At 30.8% G+C, this 17,077-nt stretch overlaps 1 protein-coding gene across 1 annotated transcript; it reads left to right on the forward strand.

Moving 5' to 3' along the window:
- Positions 1–235: 235 nt before the first annotated feature.
- Positions 236–8,242, forward strand: LOC143068381 (centriolar and ciliogenesis-associated protein HYLS1-like). Its single transcript, XM_076242387.1, has 9 exons — positions 236–351; positions 1,700–1,822; positions 2,839–2,934; positions 3,618–3,694; positions 4,013–4,197; positions 4,765–4,820; positions 5,460–5,542; positions 6,394–6,612; positions 7,358–8,242. The coding sequence occupies exons 2-9, from the start codon at positions 1,714–1,716 to the stop codon at positions 7,490–7,492; spliced, it is 960 nt and encodes a 319-aa protein (XP_076098502.1). The 5' UTR covers positions 236–351; positions 1,700–1,713; the 3' UTR covers positions 7,493–8,242.
- The last annotated feature ends 8,835 nt before the right edge of the window (positions 8,243–17,077 follow it).

Raw genomic sequence — 17,077 nt, forward strand, 5'->3', positions numbered from 1 at the left:
GGTTTAAAGTGGCGATCTTGCAAAGGGACGAGTTCGAGCCAAGTAAAATACGGAAATGGCCGAATGATTATATTCCTTATGACCTTAAAAATCATGAGAATAAAATTATATTTATTAATCAAATGGATCACATCCTCTTTAATATTGATAAAAATAAAAATAAATTTCTATCAAAGAATAACATAATTCCCAGAATGACTACATTTAGAAAAACTTGCTCTAAGTTTGCCCTGTCGCTTAAGGCATTATTAATTTGTTTACAAATGGAGATTCGGTCGTACTTTTGAATCACAGATTTTTAGAAAATTTACACAGAAACACAGTTAACTACTTTTAGTATATGAATTAACGGTAATTAACTATTTCTATAAAAAAGTATTGCATTTTATCTTAGGAAACTAAAGTTGAAAAGGTAACTAAAACGGTTGTCCAATAATTCTTTAGTCTTAGAACAAGCTCGTGCATGTTTTCCTTGCAAATGAACGTATTGGTATGTTATTGCCTATTGGATCTGAATATTTTTATAAGGTTTGAACAGTCATAACTATTTAAATGATAATGTTTATTTCTGGTATTGCAAAGATAAGAAGATAAGTAAACTGGTTTGGTTATAAACTTATATGATACTAAATTTACAATTTTTCTGAAAAAATAAAATTGGTCGGTTTATCTTGATTGCATACCATGTCTCAACCTTGAACATTAATAGATTGTATGTGTGTGTCAAGATAAATAAGTTGCATTCAATTCTCCATCCAAGTCACAATGTTAAAAAAGAGTAAATAACTGTAGGTCAAAGTACGGCCTTCAACATGGAGCAACACCTATGAACCACACCACTAAATGGCAACCATTGAACAATAGGTTCATACAAATGTAGCAGGATTAATTGTTTAAACAGAGGCAAACCCTCACCATAACCTGAAATAGTAGTGAACCACTACAACACAAGATGACTGGTTATACAATGTATGATTGCATTTCGTGTGCCAGAAAAAAACTATAGCTGTACATTGGTGACTGATGTCACATGCTCAACAATGATGTCATTTAATGTATGGTGTGATATGTATACCCTAATGATGTTTATTGTTATATTCATATTGGCAGATTGGGGACCAACTGTTTAATCTTTAATTTTATTAGACTGCTGAGAAACATGTAAAGCCAGGATGAAAATCTTGCATATACATGTATATACTAATACATAGACAAAGCACAGCCGTTGTGGACACACGTGTCCATCTGGCAGAAAGAGGTATAAAATGTCAAATCTTTAATTTTATTCAGAAGGGTGCTGAATTTCAAAGTGTCCACCTTGGCTTGAATTTTGAGAAAGTGTTGTCTATGCATGTTCTATGTGGTCATTGAAGAAATTCTGTTGGTAGTAACAAAATGTAGGCTACATGTAGATGGTGTATGTCTTATTTTATGCAAGCGGAGAGTTTAAATCAAGGATTAGTTACACTTTTTTGTAAAAATTAACTGTAGCTTTGAAATAAATAGATGGATTTACATTGAATAAAATTTATCATACACTGTCACAATAGTTGCTTTTAAGCATAATTTTTTTACCCGCCCCCCAGCTGTCTGCCTGTTAATGAAATTTTGAGCATTTTATTCTGATATATAAGTTACAAATGTACACATGGTACATTGTACAAGTACATGATAAAAAATAGATTTGACCATTTTTCAGTGTTTATTACAAAGATGGATGAGGAAGAGGATGTAAATTTTACTGATGATGAGATAAGGGATGAACTATCAAAGTTAGGTTATGGAAATGTCCCACATCAAAGATTTGAAGAATTCAAAACAGGTTAGTATTAAAAACCTTGAACATGAACAGATACATATGTATATGTACTGCATATTTCTATCATAATCTTGTTTTTTAAATTACAGTCAAAGTGGTATCAAACACCTTGAGTAAAATTAATTTAGCTTGTAACGTTTAATTTTCATAAAATTTTGACAAAATATTTACTTAAGGGTCTAAATCATTTATATAGGATTTCTCTATATTTTTCTATAAATGAACTTTATCTTTTAGTTAATAGAAAAATAAAATAAAAAAGTGGGTTCACCGTTCATTTGTGCTCACAATCTGCCTTCGAAAGAAGCATACATTTTTGTAAAGACGTTTTTTTCTGTTGAAGTAATAGGAGAAATAAAGGTAATATCGAAATAAAAAAAAGAAATTTATTACAGAAATCGCTAAAATTTTACAATAATTTAGTTTAAGTACAGCTTTTATGGAGATTATATTAAAAAGATAGGTCACCATTGAGTTGAAAAAGATATTTCAATTTTAGAGCCAAAAAATGGCATTTTTCCACCAAAGGGAGATAATTTGGAACTTTTTCAATGATGTATACATTTTGAAAGTCATCTTGGGCCAACACGAATTGATTGTTGTGAATGATTTTTGTACCATATGATAAAGTAACAACTACAAAAGGAAATAAATAAAATTTGTAATGAAAAACAAATGTTTGATTTTTTTCTGAAATTTTTATACTCCTTAATCATGTTAATAGACCATTTGACAAAAAAATAAAAAAAATAAAAAATCTTGAACCACACACTTTCATGACTTTGTTGGAAAACATTTTTTGGATATATAGCAGTTTGACAAACACTAATTTTGATCATTGAGAAGCATAATATTTAATTAGCAATACAATGTGTTTAAAATGTTGAGGTGATTTTTACAGAGTTATCTCCCTGTAGCATTGTGTAGTGTTATGTACCACCTTAAGATTTGTTGATCACATTATTTTATCTTGAACATAATTCAGAATAGATAGTAAGAAAGATTTTAATTTTTTACAGACTTGAGATCCCTTATAAAACATGAACGGAGTAAATTGTCTTCTCAGAACACAAGTATGTCTTCATATATAGCTGATACAACTGGGTCTGTTGCAGGTATGTACATTGTAGCTTTGACTTGCATTGACCATTCTCTTAGTTGTTTATAAAAAAAACGAAGCATCAATTTAAAGGGTTAGATATCTATATAAATTGACCTTTAGTATTTTTTTTATGATGTTGCATTGCTGATAAATCAAAAATTAATCACACAACATGGTCTATATCTTCATTTATTCATACTAATGCATTTGCCATTTTTGTAAAAATAATTTTTGATCAAAAGTAATTCTATAATGATACATGTATTAAAAACCTTGGTACATTGTATTTTGAAAACAGTGTTTAAAGTATTTTTTTGTGATTATGAAGCCATTGAGCTAGTTATGAAATTGATATTATACATGTTATAGATAGTTAATCAGGATGATTTAAAGATATGAAAAATATTTTAATGTATTATTACATGTATCTCAAAAAGAGGCAGTCCCTATTAATATGTATAATTAATGAACTTATGTTGCATTATGGTACATACACATTAGTCCTTTTAAAATTTAAAAATTAATTCATGTTCTAATTCATTTAAAAAAAAAAAGTTACTTTTTCTACTTCTATATGTGTAATATGAAATAGTTGTTTTTTGTTTGGTTTTTATACGACTTAAAAAAAAAGGAATGTTGCAAAAATTATTAAGATATAAAGTGATCTTGGTGACAAATGCTTTTTTTAATGAACAGGTATTCCATCCAGAAGAAGACATCCATTAGAAGAAACTCAAGTCTCACATGATGCACCTGGTTTCTTGGAATACAGGGTAAGAAATATGGATTTGACGATTAATTTTTAGATCCATTTAGGTCATAATGCTACATAACAGTTATGCGTACCCAGTACACATGTATATGATATAAAGGAAATTTAAAAAAAAAATTAATAGTCATTAAAATCATGAATTTGATATTAATGTTAAGATTATGCTAGAATATTTTTTATTTGGAGTTAAATGTTACATACTTAAAAAACTAATTATGATTAGTATCACATATTTAAATTTTTCTGCAAAGGAAAATAACAAAAAAGTAGATAGCAAAAAGAAAGTAAAGAACCAATGTTTTTAAAATTTCTATTCCAGGGAACATCAAATATAGGGAAAGAAAACCGATATGCTGACAGTCATAGAAAGCCATACGTAACAGATCCAGCCAGAGGAAACTTTTGTTTGTATGACAGTACTACAGATACATCACAGATACAAATCAGAGATGATATCTCAGAAACAGATTCAGAAAGGAGACTAGTCAAAAGAAAAGTTCTCAGGTGATACATTTCATATGTTTGTATATTGTTTCTTTATAAAAGAGTGAATTTAATTGGTGAGAACCACTTTATAAAAAAATTGATGTCTAAATTCATGCTAAAAATAAGAAAATGCAGGACTATTTAGAAAAATAATGTTTATCTAAGATATATAAAACATATAAAAGGTATACATTATCATATGGAAGCTGTTCATTTGCAGGATTATTTGTTAAAGTGAATTAAAAAAAATCATAAGTAAGATGTAAATTATACAGAAAAAAAAGAGACAAAAATAGCAGTTGTTTTACAAAATTTGATAAATATTAATGTTCATATACTTGGACCTTGGTATATAGTATAAAAAGTTCTGTAATTTATAAACAATTGCATACAAATCTATTGTCATGTGTCTAAAAATAAAATTATGAGCAAGAAATAGAATAACTCACCAATTATAAATAACAATAAATATTTACATTTTGTATCTGATAACAATGGAATAGTACAGCCACTAAAGCACTAAACACATGTTATTGTTCATTCATTCCATTCCATTCAATTTAATGTTTTATTATGTATATTCAGGAAAAAGAAAGATGGTTCAAAGGTTATTGATGAATCTGTAACAGAAAGTGAAGCAGGTATGTAAACAGGAACAATCCAAAAGTAGCTATTCATTTTTGATAAGTCAAGTATGTGTGTGAAATAACCTTCAATGGAATAATGTCATACTTTCAATATTTATCTAACACCTATTTATGAAAAATCATATGTTTGTTAAATATTGTAAAAAAAATCTGGAAAGTTACTAAGACACAGAAAATCTTTTATGTTCTTTCTATGAATCAAAATTACAATGCTATAATATCTAATAATATCTAAATAAGCAAATCATATCACATCTGCTTTTTATGTGAATACGTCACTAAAGTTATTAAATGAATGCTTAACACAATTGTGTAAGTTGGGCTTTAAAAAAAAATATTTGTTGTTTATGTATTATGTATATTTCAAATATCAGAGATGTTCAGTGGCGGATCCAGAACTTTTCATAAGGGGGGGGGGGGGGGGGGGGGGCACTGACTGACCTAAGGGGGGGTTTCCAGTCATGCTTCAGTGATTCCCTATATAATCAACCAAATTTTTCCCATGAAAAAAAGGGGGGACTGGATCCGCCTATGATGTTGAAAGCTAGTATAGTCAATACTGCATAAAAAAATGGAAGTTTTAAAAATGCAAGTGTTTATTGACTACCGGTATATATTATCATACTATTTTAGGTAGTTTATCAGATATCCATGACAGATTAAAGGAACTTGGAATCAGAGATGATGAAAGAAGATGTCAATCAGCCAGAAGTGAGGTACATATTTCATATATGGTTTGATAAGAGCTGAATAAGATTATGAACTGTGTAATGAGGGATAACTTTAATTATTCCTTCACAGTCAGTAAACTGAATTTTAAGTTTTTATTGATACATATGTCAATCTTTAAAGCTAATGTTGGGAATTTTAGTCAGGTATGTCCAACACATGAAAGAGTCAGAATTTCAATGATATAAGACATGTATTGAGAGTCATCAGTATAAAGTGTTGTCAAATTTGCCATATGATTTGTTTCTATAAGTTGAACTACTTGGTATTCATATGGTCCAGTTATCGATTCTGATGATAGTTTCTGCTGGTTGATCTGTTTTAGGTGGTAAAAATGATTACTGTTCAACCATCATTTTACCATATAACTGTTGTAGTATTCATCTTAACTTGATAATTTTTTTCTGTTGTTATCCTAAGTCATGATCACTATATGATGGATATGTCATAAGTGTATCAACTTGTCATTGTTATCATGTGGATATGTTGACTTTTAAAGTGTTGAAGATATCAAAATCTAAGAAAGTCTTTCTTGGACATTTATAATTTTAGCATGTTCAATCTCGAGATATAGTAAACTTTGCCCATGATACAATAGAGTGCTGATACTATAGACACCACCATTTTGTCTAACACATAGATCAATTCATCAAGTTCTAAGAATTTTTAAGAAACAAAAAAAATGAAAAACTTTCTAGTATTTGCTCAATCTAATTATAATTAAATCTCTGCACTTGCTAATTTTGTTGTATTCATGGTCTCTATTATTTTCAAAACAAGATAATATATACTGATATTTTTGTACTAATTTATATAAAGTCTTAGCTTTGTTTTCTAGCCTCCTTACAGACTTGCTCCTGATGATCCTAGACCTGCGTCAGTCATCCTTCGAGCACCAGATCAAACCAAACAACTGAGAAAGTCAGACCCTGTAGCAAGATACCAACAGTTCAGACAGTCATGGTCTCATCAAAGGGCACCTGGAGAGAAGAAACATAACAATTTACGATGGAATGTTAGAGAACAGATGCTATCACAAGATCAAGTCATAGAAAAGGTAAAAAGACACATGTGTACTTCATGAACAGACTGGATTCACTAATTTAAGTGGATACCAATTTTCGTGGTTTAGAGAAAACCTTTTTTTTGTGGACACTTGATTTCATGCCATTCTATGATTACAAGCCTTTAGGCAATTTACACTTTTAAAATTAAACTTTTAAATTTTTTTTTTCTTCATATAATTATCTGAAATTTACAAAATAGGTATTCAACATATAAAAAGGAACCCACATTACATCAAATAAAATGTAAGATAGGGTTGAATCCACAATTGAAACGGATTGTGGAAGGCATATCTTGCAGTAATCGCCACGTTTTTCAATTGCTTTGAACCTTCATGAACTTTACTGCTTGTTTTGAAACTAAGACACTTTTGAAAATTTGTTATTTTTTTGTGTACAAACAGAGTTTCTTTTTAAAGAAAAGTCTGAAAAGTACTTACATTAGACCTATGGTTGTGCACATTTGGCAATGTAGTTGTACTGCCACTCTAGGGAATAGGATATTTTGTAAAATTTTCTCAACAACTACACACATTTAGAAAAAGTTTCATGTGTATTTTCCATAAAAAATAATCTTGATTGGTTCAATGATTACCTTTATTGTTATAAAGGTTAGGACTTTATATGAGTATTAGCACTAAATAACAAGTAACATAACCACTATTTATGTATTGAGTATTGGATCTATTCATTTTAGTATTTTTGTTGACATAACAAGTTTATCATTTTATTTTGTAGAGGTCTCAGCGAGTATTTGTTCCTAACAAGTATGTTGTACCAACAGATAAACATAGAAAATCACTACGATGGAATATCAGAACGGACTTAGCTCATGGACAAATGCCACCACATGGTTTTTATCATGAATGTTGACGTAAAACTATTTGATTATTTGGCTTCATTTCATTTGTCTTGAACCATGAAATTAAAGCCTTTCTGAAGTGCTCATCAAAATTGGAGATTCACGAAAAAAACCACCTGTAGATTAAAAAACGAATGGCTATGAAAAATGTTATACTTCATGTTATTGTACATGTAAAAAACAGGGTGTATCATAAATGTTCTTCAATATTTTTACTTTATTTATCTTAGTTATAGATGAAATGTTATCAGCTTAACAATCTTATGAAATATACATATTGAATTAAGAAAATAGAAAGACATTTTATTCAAGGTGTTACAGTAAGGGATGTTACACAAGAGTAAACTGATGATACAATATTTTGTATATTTAAATATATGCAGATATAATTAGGATTATGTTGCATTGATTTGCAAAATCATGCTCAATTTGTTTTCTTCAGACAGCAATCAAAATTGTATTAGAGGATTACATGGAGATTTGTTTGGGTAAAGCTTAATTAGAAAGCAACCCAATGACATAAAACATTAAAAAACATAATTTTCAGGTACTACCTTTATGTAGCATGCTACAAAATGAAAATAGAGTTGCTTTGATTGATTGATGCTTGTTTCCTTAGTTAAATGATGCATTTGTCTTAAGAAACTTAATTTATATATATGCTTAATCAATTGTAATGTAAATAGTATTTATTTAATAGTATATTTTTATTGTAGAATGAAAAAAATGTAGAAAATATTAAAATAATAGAAATTCTGCAATTTATTATGTTTTTATTTCCAACAGTTATATTTGGTATGTAAAAATTGAGCCTATGATCACTGAACAATTCTGAACAGTACTGCCCTCCGAAAGTCATGTGAACCTCTTCTTAAACCATCAGTTAAATCTTCTTTCCAAAATATTCAATCAGAGTGTTATAGTTTCATAGTTTCAGACCAAAAAACTAACTTGAAAGAATATGCTTTGATCAAAGTAAATGCAAAATTATATAAAATTTTACCGATGACTACATAATATTACTCTGATTTACCATTGATTTGGAAAGTCAGGAAAAGTAAACATTAGACAGTTAAGAAAAGAAAATATCTCTGGACATACATCATAATATTGTATTACATGTATTTTATCACAACTTATATTCATCTTCCTTTGCTGGGCAATTTATTTAGCAGTTGTTTGATGGTCTCTTCAGATATTTTATCTAATTTATTTATAGGACTCCACTACATAAATTATTGTTTGTTGTAATTATTGGTAAAGAGATCTAGAGTGTACCATGGTTCTTGCCTAATATGAATTTTTTAAATCCTATTTGAACCTCTTGGTCAAGATTAAGAACCTCAAAAGAGACATTTTTCTGTTCATTCTTGGTTATTTTCTTGTATTTCTTGTAAATATCTCATAAATATCCCATGTCCCCAATTTTGTAGTAAGATGACATACAGACACACCTCTGTTGACATACATTACATATTTAATGTATTTATTGTTTTATGTATTTTTCCAAAAGTTTTAAAATGACATAAAATATATGCACTGGATGTCGAGCCTTCTACTTTAGTAAAAAAAAACGAGACATAGCGATCCTAGATTCTGTTGGCAGCGGCGCAAATATTCACTCTGTGGTTAAAGTTTTTGAAATTTTAATAACTTTCTTAACTATCCTGGATATGTACCAAACTTGGACAGAAGCTTGTTTATGATCATAAGATAGTATCCAGAAGTAAATTTTGTAAAAATAAATTTCCATTTTTTCCGTATTTTACTTATAAATGGACTCAGTTTTTCTGCCAGAATACATTTCATTCACTCTGTGGTTAAAGTTTTCGATATTTTAATAACTTTTTAAATTATCCTGGATTTGTACCAAACCTGGACAAAAGCTTGTTTATGATCATAAGATAGTATCCAGAACTAAATTTTGTAAAAATAAAATTCCATTTTTTCTGTATTTTACTTATAAATGGACTTAGTTTTTCTGCCAGGAAACATAACATTCACTCTGTGGTTAAAGTTTTTGAAATTTTAATAACTTTCTTAAACTATCCTGGATTTGTACCAAACTTGGACAGAAGCTTGTTAATGATCATAAGATAGTATCCAGAAGTGTTTTTTTTTAAAATATAATTCTATTTTTTCCGTATTTTACTTATAAATGACTGCCAGGAAACATTACATTCACTGACACTCTGTGGTTTAAGTTTTTGAAATTTTAATAACTTTCTTAAACTAACCTGGATTTGTACCAAACCTGGACAAAAGCTTGTTTATGATCTAAAGCTACCTAGAAGGAAATTTTGTACCCGTTTATCTGTATTTTACTTATAAACGAGCTTAGTTTTTCTTTCAGTTAACTTAAATAGAGTCTGCAGTTAAAGTTTTTAAAACATTTATTATATTCATAAACTTGGACAGAAGCTTCTTACAATCAAAAGATGATATCAAGAGGAATATTATTATTGATTTTTTTCCTCGTTTTTGTTGAGCCTGTGATTAACAGCAAAAGTAGGCGAGACACTGGGTTCAGCAAAACCCTTACAATTTTTTTTATTAGTATGCCTTTAACAAAATTAAAGGGTTGCATGTATAAGTTTCCACATATATATGACTACAGTCTGACAGAAACTAAAAAAAAAAAAGAGCCAAATTATTTAGTGTACATTTAAATCTAAGAAAGACCGATAATAAGAAGAACTCTCTAAGGTTCCTCTACAAATGTTTTACATAAAGTGTTGTAAAAATTTTCCGAATACTGGGGGTTGGAGCCCCCCCTTTTTTTGACCCCTCAATGCATTTGAATTGGGCATATAGTTGGGACAATATCCCTAATGCGCCTTGAAATGAGGAACTCAAAAGTCACGTGTAAACAAAAAATCTCTGTGTAGTGATATTTGACATGTTTCTATGATAAACAAATGACTAAGCTGAACCATTTGTGTTAATTTAGAAAGTAAAGGAACACAGAATAAATGTGTAAAAACTATGGAGCCATTAAATGTGTTCAAAGAATTAAATTTTTAAAGAACTTATTGTGTCAAAAATGGGATTTTTTACCATGAGGAGCCACATCGCAAAAGGATACTCTGGGTTTGCTAATTTACGGAAAAATGAATCACACTTCGTACCCCGAAAATTTAACCACATATGTAAAAATGTCTCAGCTTCGAAACAAGCCATCATACATATACAAGTTTACGATATGGGCTGAGCAACAGAAGAAAACGTTACCATTACCGCCTATGTAGAAACAATTGCGCATATTGCCCCAGTTGGAACCTCCCCTTTTTAAAATGGCTGGATCTGCCCTTGTCAAAATAGACATGTCAGACAGCATTCAAAATTGATGTCCTGGAAGTGTTAAAAATAAAGATAAAGGGATACATGGTTTTAAAATTAAAGCTGTCTTTACATGACCTCAATTTTTATTTCAAAAGATGTTGATGTTTACTTCAATAACCTTGAAATTGAAATCAATTTGCAGTGGTGGATCCAGAACTTTTCATATGGAGGGGACCCGGTGACTGACCTAAAAAGGGGGGGGGCAGTCATGCTTCAGTGATTCCCAATATAATCAACCAAATTCCCCTAGTCCTCCTGGATCTGCCTATGATTTGTCAATATTTTTGAAGTCCAGAACATTTAAACAGTCTCTCTCATGTATGATGTTCATGGGATCCAACTATATATATCCAACTTATTTCTGTAATGGAAAGAGAAAAACTTCATTCAGGAACTTATCAAGAAAAATAAAAAGAATTCTATAATCCTAGCACTTTAGTAGGTAAGTTACAGAAAAGTGTGTGCATGTTTGAACTCATCACTTTAGCTTCTGACTAAGTTTCCAGCCATTTTGTTTTACAGAATTTACAAGGAAAAGTATGAAAAAAATATACATTGACTAACAGGCTGCCGCCAAGGTTGGGTGAAATAAAGGATAAAACTGACACAGTAATGTCTGCTTCGTATGTTGACAAGATCGACCTTATTTCTGTATTCAAGGTTTACGTCATATCTTCTCATATCTGTACTTACTTTTCAAGTCAAGAGTTTATTATACAATAAATTTAATGCTGACCTATGGATGCTGTTGGGTCGCTGTCTCATTAATAAATACCCTGTTAGTTTTATTATAACTATAAATGACCCTCATAAATTGGCAGTTAGGTTCGGTTGAGAGTTGAGAACTCAAATTTACGACAACGGAGATGATTTATAATTTGTCTGTTTGAACTGTCCATTTAAAAAAAATGGAAAAGAAAGTTTACAATGAACATTGTAGCAGCACATACGTATGGGCTATATATTTGAGTGGATAAGCTATAATGGCTTGTATTTCCTTTCATGATATCATTTGAAAAGAACAAAAGCGCATGGGATGTTCGTCACGTGTAACAGAATCAATCTTGCCTTTGATACGATCTAAAAAAAAATAACAGAGGACTTTTATCGGCACTGATAGCCCTGATAGTAAGGTTGTTTCTGGCGAGTTGCTACAACTTAAATCTGTATGAGTTCCGTTCTTTGCTAGTTTAATGATGACTCGACCTTTCAATTGAGTTCATGTTGGTACTATATTTGATGGAGATTGTGTGATTTATAGTTCTGGTCAATTTGACAACTGATTAAAATCATCTTTTCAACTGTTTCTCATTATAGTTTATAACCTGATCATCTTTGTCCTCGTTATTTAAACTGGAGATGTTTACTTTGCCACTGGATTGTTATCGTGTGATGTTGTATAGTTTTCTTAGTCAAACTAGTAAATCCAACTGTTGGTGCTGTCTAAGCATCTTATGCTATATTATACATGCATTTTTGTACAACTTAACATTCTTTTTGCTCTTTTTCTGTAATGTTGTGAAGCTCTTTCATTCTATGTAGCTGTTCTTTGTTGCTTGGTTTATGATTTCAGTAAGACTCCCCGGATGATTTCCATAATACTAAATAAGAGCCAGAGCTTTGGCAGATAGAGTCAGTATGTCTTTTATTTGTTCTTGAATCTCAATGTCTTTACTTGATCTCAATATGTTGTAGGACCTCATGATTATTTCTCAATTCGGTGTTAAATCCTTAGCATATATATTTTAGGTTGTTTAACATGTTTAAGTTTATCGAAATCTATGAAAAGTCTGATCAACAACTAGGTATAAAATAATGACCAGCATAGACATCATCACCTCTTTTTACTCTAACATCTAATAGTGATGAAATCCATTGCTTAATCATCGATCAGTATGCTATCAATCGTACAGGCGCTTTAGGGATTGGCTTCTTTAGTTAACCTTTTCTTTTGCGCGTTTAAATTTTCTAGTAAATATTCTTTTATATTTCATTGCATTTGAACAAATCTAATTTATGATCTTGCTCCTATCCATGCGGAATTGCCTAGGGAATTATAATAGCAATAGTTTGTACGCTCAGTTTTTGTGATAACAATGTTATTTTTCGTATAAGTGTGGATAGTACCCCCCATTGACAGAAACAAGTGCCTGTGGCTGAGAAGATGAAATGCAGAACTTAATCATGTTGCAAGATTCTGTTGCTCAACTCTGTGAACATGCAGTATATCTAACATCATTTTATATGTTCCTGCTCAACTGCAAAAGGAACAGTACTGCACCCGTCAGGAAACTATATAGACATATAATGATGTGGTATGAGTGCCAACGAGACAACTCTCCGTCCAAGTCACAATCTATAAATATAAACCTGTGTGGCTGAGATGCCTGTTTTATTCCTACAAACAAATTATATGATTCCGGTTTGTAGGAATAAAATCGGACCAGCGAAGAAAGCAAGAATTTAGTTTTTTTTTTTCTAAATTTTTCATATCTTATATTAAATGAGGGGGCAAGGGGGGTCCCAATAACAGCATAACAGCAAATTGATTTGGCTTATAACAGATAACAAGGAATTAAAATGGACAAAAACAGATAACAGTAAATGAAATATTAAAATAAGTCAGGTCCTGGACTGATTGAACGATTATGTCTCCATCATATGAAAATCAAGCACAATCCCTACCGTTGCTGATTTTTTTTCATTAATTGTAACTCATAACAAAACAGAAACAGGTCAGCATTAAGTGGTGCACAGTTATTCCCCATTGGAATTCTGATAACTTGACAATATACGTAAACTCCATAACAAAAATGATATCTACTAAAAATTTAAGGGCAGTTATGGTATCAAAGCAGGTCTAATTGACATAGTTCTTTTGTTTGTTATTACTAAAAAATGACCTGAAAGAGTTTGAATATATATATTTGCATTCTGATTTTTTTTTAAATGCACGTTCAATTACGGAAGCCGATAAGGGCCATTCAAAAAAAAAAATTTATGTCGTAATTACGACATAGCATGTCGTTACAACGACATCGCTATGTCGTAATTTCGACATAATATGTCGTTATAACGACATCGCTAAGTCGTAATTTCGACATAACATGTCGTAATAACGACATAGCTATGTCGTAATAACGACATCACTATATATATATTAAAGAATATGTATTATGATTGCCAAGACACTAAATGACACAGAAATTAACAACTATAGGTCATATCATAATGCCCCCAATAACTAGAAAAGCCCCCGCATAATCAGCTATAAAAGAGGGACGAAAGAGTGTTATTAATTAATTATTAGCTCCCTTGGTAAAACTCCAAATTTCATATTTAATGTATTTCATTGTTAAATAATTTACATGAAGCTGAATAAGTATATATCTGTTAATTGCATAGCTTTTACTATTTGAATTCATTGATTAAAGATATTTATTTATATTGTAAAGTTTAATATTTGTATCGTCGCAAAATCTTTGGTCACCTTCTTTGGTTACCTTCTGTGAGAAACATATATATTTTATAGATCCTGATTGAAAGAAAGTAGAAAACGGGACTATAAGAACTAACGTCATGTCCTATCAAGGCAAGCTAAGCTCTCCACCTCTCTTTAAAGAAGCGCACAACTCCATTGTTGGTTGTAATAAGGGTGAAAGGACGTATCGATTTCTATATCTTAACTCAACCCCAATAAAAAATATATCTGACACTCTGCAAGTACATCGAACATTTTTACCCTTGGTTAAATTTGAATAGAATTGTATTTTCCCTGGTACATAAGTTGTCGAAATACACCCCTTCAATTACTTGAACCTTGGCTTGAGAATTATTTCCGCAAGTCATCTATAGTGTTTAATTTCTGATATACATTTTAAAATATAGTAATCTACTCCTGGATCGTCCGCGAAAACGGCTTAAATAATCCCGGGTTTTTAAAATTCGATGAAACGGTTTTCGTCGCTGTTTGGGATTTGTCTTTCAATTACTAGTACCTCCATTTCATGCACAAGTTTATATTGACGAAAAGTTCCGGCTTCGCTAGTACAGGAATTTATTTCATCACGACAGTTATAACATGAATAGCAGGACAAATCGCGAAGTAAAACACTCCGTGAACTGGTATAAGTCTTTTAATATTGGTGATTGCACCTTACTGAAGTGACGACTTTAAATGATATATGGAGTACTTCCACAATATAAATTTCAATTCGAATTTTACATTTAGAGGACTGTCTTGGTGTCTAAAATTTGTCTTTGCAAAAGTTGGACGAAGTTCATGTAATGAGATGTTTTTCCCCATTTCACCATTCTTTTAAATAAATCGTTAAAAGCTATAAACGATTAATAAAAATTGCAAAATTTAACCTGTGTCGAACCTATGTCCCCGGGTGGAGTCTATAGCAACATGCGCTATTCTTTTTTTTTCGGCAGCAATCATCAACCTGTTTTTCCAAATTTCATAACACGATTTGTTTTAATTATCATGATCATTTAATTGAAACTTTAGCACATGTAACGACGGAAATTAGCGTCTTTCAAACTTTCGACGTTTGGACAAATTGGCTACTGTTTTGTAATGTGTGGAAGTATTTTATTCCTTTAAGACCCAAACATGTAGTTAATAAGAAAAGAATCTTGGCATTTTTTACTCTTCGTGTATCTAACTTTTGTTTTGAATAATTATAAAAAAATACGCGTTAAATGCTTTGAAAAATGAAATATCAACTTGGACAAAATGGCTACCGTTTGAAAAACGACGGTGTAGAGAAGATTTTATTGAATCAGCAATATTTGAACTCACGAACAATGAGGCAAATATTTGTACTTTTGTTAGATATTATTATTGTCTTACTCTTTTTATTTATTTTCTGCTACTTACAAAATTCACTTTCAGTCGTTGAGATGACGAAAAACGTCGTTGGACATTTTTCTTATTCCCGCTTAATATGAAGCCACCGAAGTCAAATAAAATTTGGCAAAAATAACGGCTTTAACGCCACAAAGAACCGACACCTGTCGTTGTTCCTGCCAAGTATCAAGAAGATCAGAGAATAAGAAATAGGATCACTATACATAAGATTTAAAACAGTTTTTCATAAATGTAACGTTGGACATCCGGTTTTTTTCACATAGCTTTGCTAATCTAATCATCAAATATACTAGATATTACTTAGTATATGATCAAGAGCTGTAAAAACATAATTTGAAACATATATTGAATTTGTTTTAATATTGGTTCGTGTTTTCTAACATTTTTATTTTGTTTTGCGGATGAAATTTCGAAGATTCTGTTTTAAATCCTAGAGGTTGTAGGAACATCGTCTCCAACGTTTGAAAGTAGAAAAAGAACAATCAATATTTCAATTCACCCTTATTACACGAAGGCATGTAGTTAGCGCTTGTTTATAGGTAGGACTGTGTGTCAGTTCTCACGTAATTCCACACTAATTTGTTCGAACAAGTAGACGGTTTATAAGACCTTGACTGACTCTGCATCCCTTCCACGGTCGGTATCTTCAAGCACTTCAACAACAAATGGAAGTTTTTAACGACCTTGGCTGGCTACACAGCCCTTGCACGGTCGGTAAGAACAGCATTAGGATCTATAAATTATATAAGTTTCTCAAAGAAGGTAACCAAAGAAGGTGACCAAAGATTTTGCAACGATACAAATATTAAACTTTACAATATGAATAAATATCTTTAACCAATGAATTCAAATAGCAAAAGCTATGCAATTAACAAATATATACTTATTAAGCATCATGTAAATTAATCAACAATGAAATACTTTAAATATGAAATTTGGAGTTTTTCCAAGGGAGCTAATAATTAATAATGTTAACACTGTCTGCCACACAGCATTTCGGGGCCTCTCCCTCTGGTATCTTTCGTCCCTCTTTTATAGCTGACTATGCGGGGGCTTTTCTAATTATTGGGGGCATTATGATAACATATAGTTGTTAATTTCTGTGTCATTTAGTCTCTTGGCAATCATAATACATATTCTTTTATATACATAGCGATGTCGTTATTACGACATGTTATGTCGAAATAACGACATGTTATGTCGAAATAACGACATGTTATGTCGAAATTACGACATGTTATGTCGAAATTACGACATAGCGATGTCGTAATAACGACATGTTATGTCGAAATAACGACATGTTATGTCGAAATTACGACATAGCGATGTCGTAATAACGACATGTTATGTCGAAATTACGACATGCTATGTCGTAATT

This window comes from Mytilus galloprovincialis, chromosome 3 (assembly GCF_965363235.1).
Source record: "Mytilus galloprovincialis chromosome 3, xbMytGall1.hap1.1, whole genome shotgun sequence".
Classification (NCBI taxonomy): domain Eukaryota; kingdom Metazoa; phylum Mollusca; class Bivalvia; order Mytilida; family Mytilidae; genus Mytilus; species Mytilus galloprovincialis.

Coding starts and splice junctions, on each gene's coding strand:
- LOC143068381 (XM_076242387.1), top strand. CDS start 1,714: ATGGATGAGGAAGAGGATGTAAATTTTACTGATGATGAGATAAGGGAT. Junction 2,935..3,617: donor TACAACTGGGTCTGTTGCAG/GTATGTACATTG, acceptor TTTAATGAACAG/GTATTCCATCCAGAAGAAGA. Junction 4,821..5,459: donor TGTAACAGAAAGTGAAGCAG/GTATGTAAACAG, acceptor ATACTATTTTAG/GTAGTTTATCAGATATCCAT.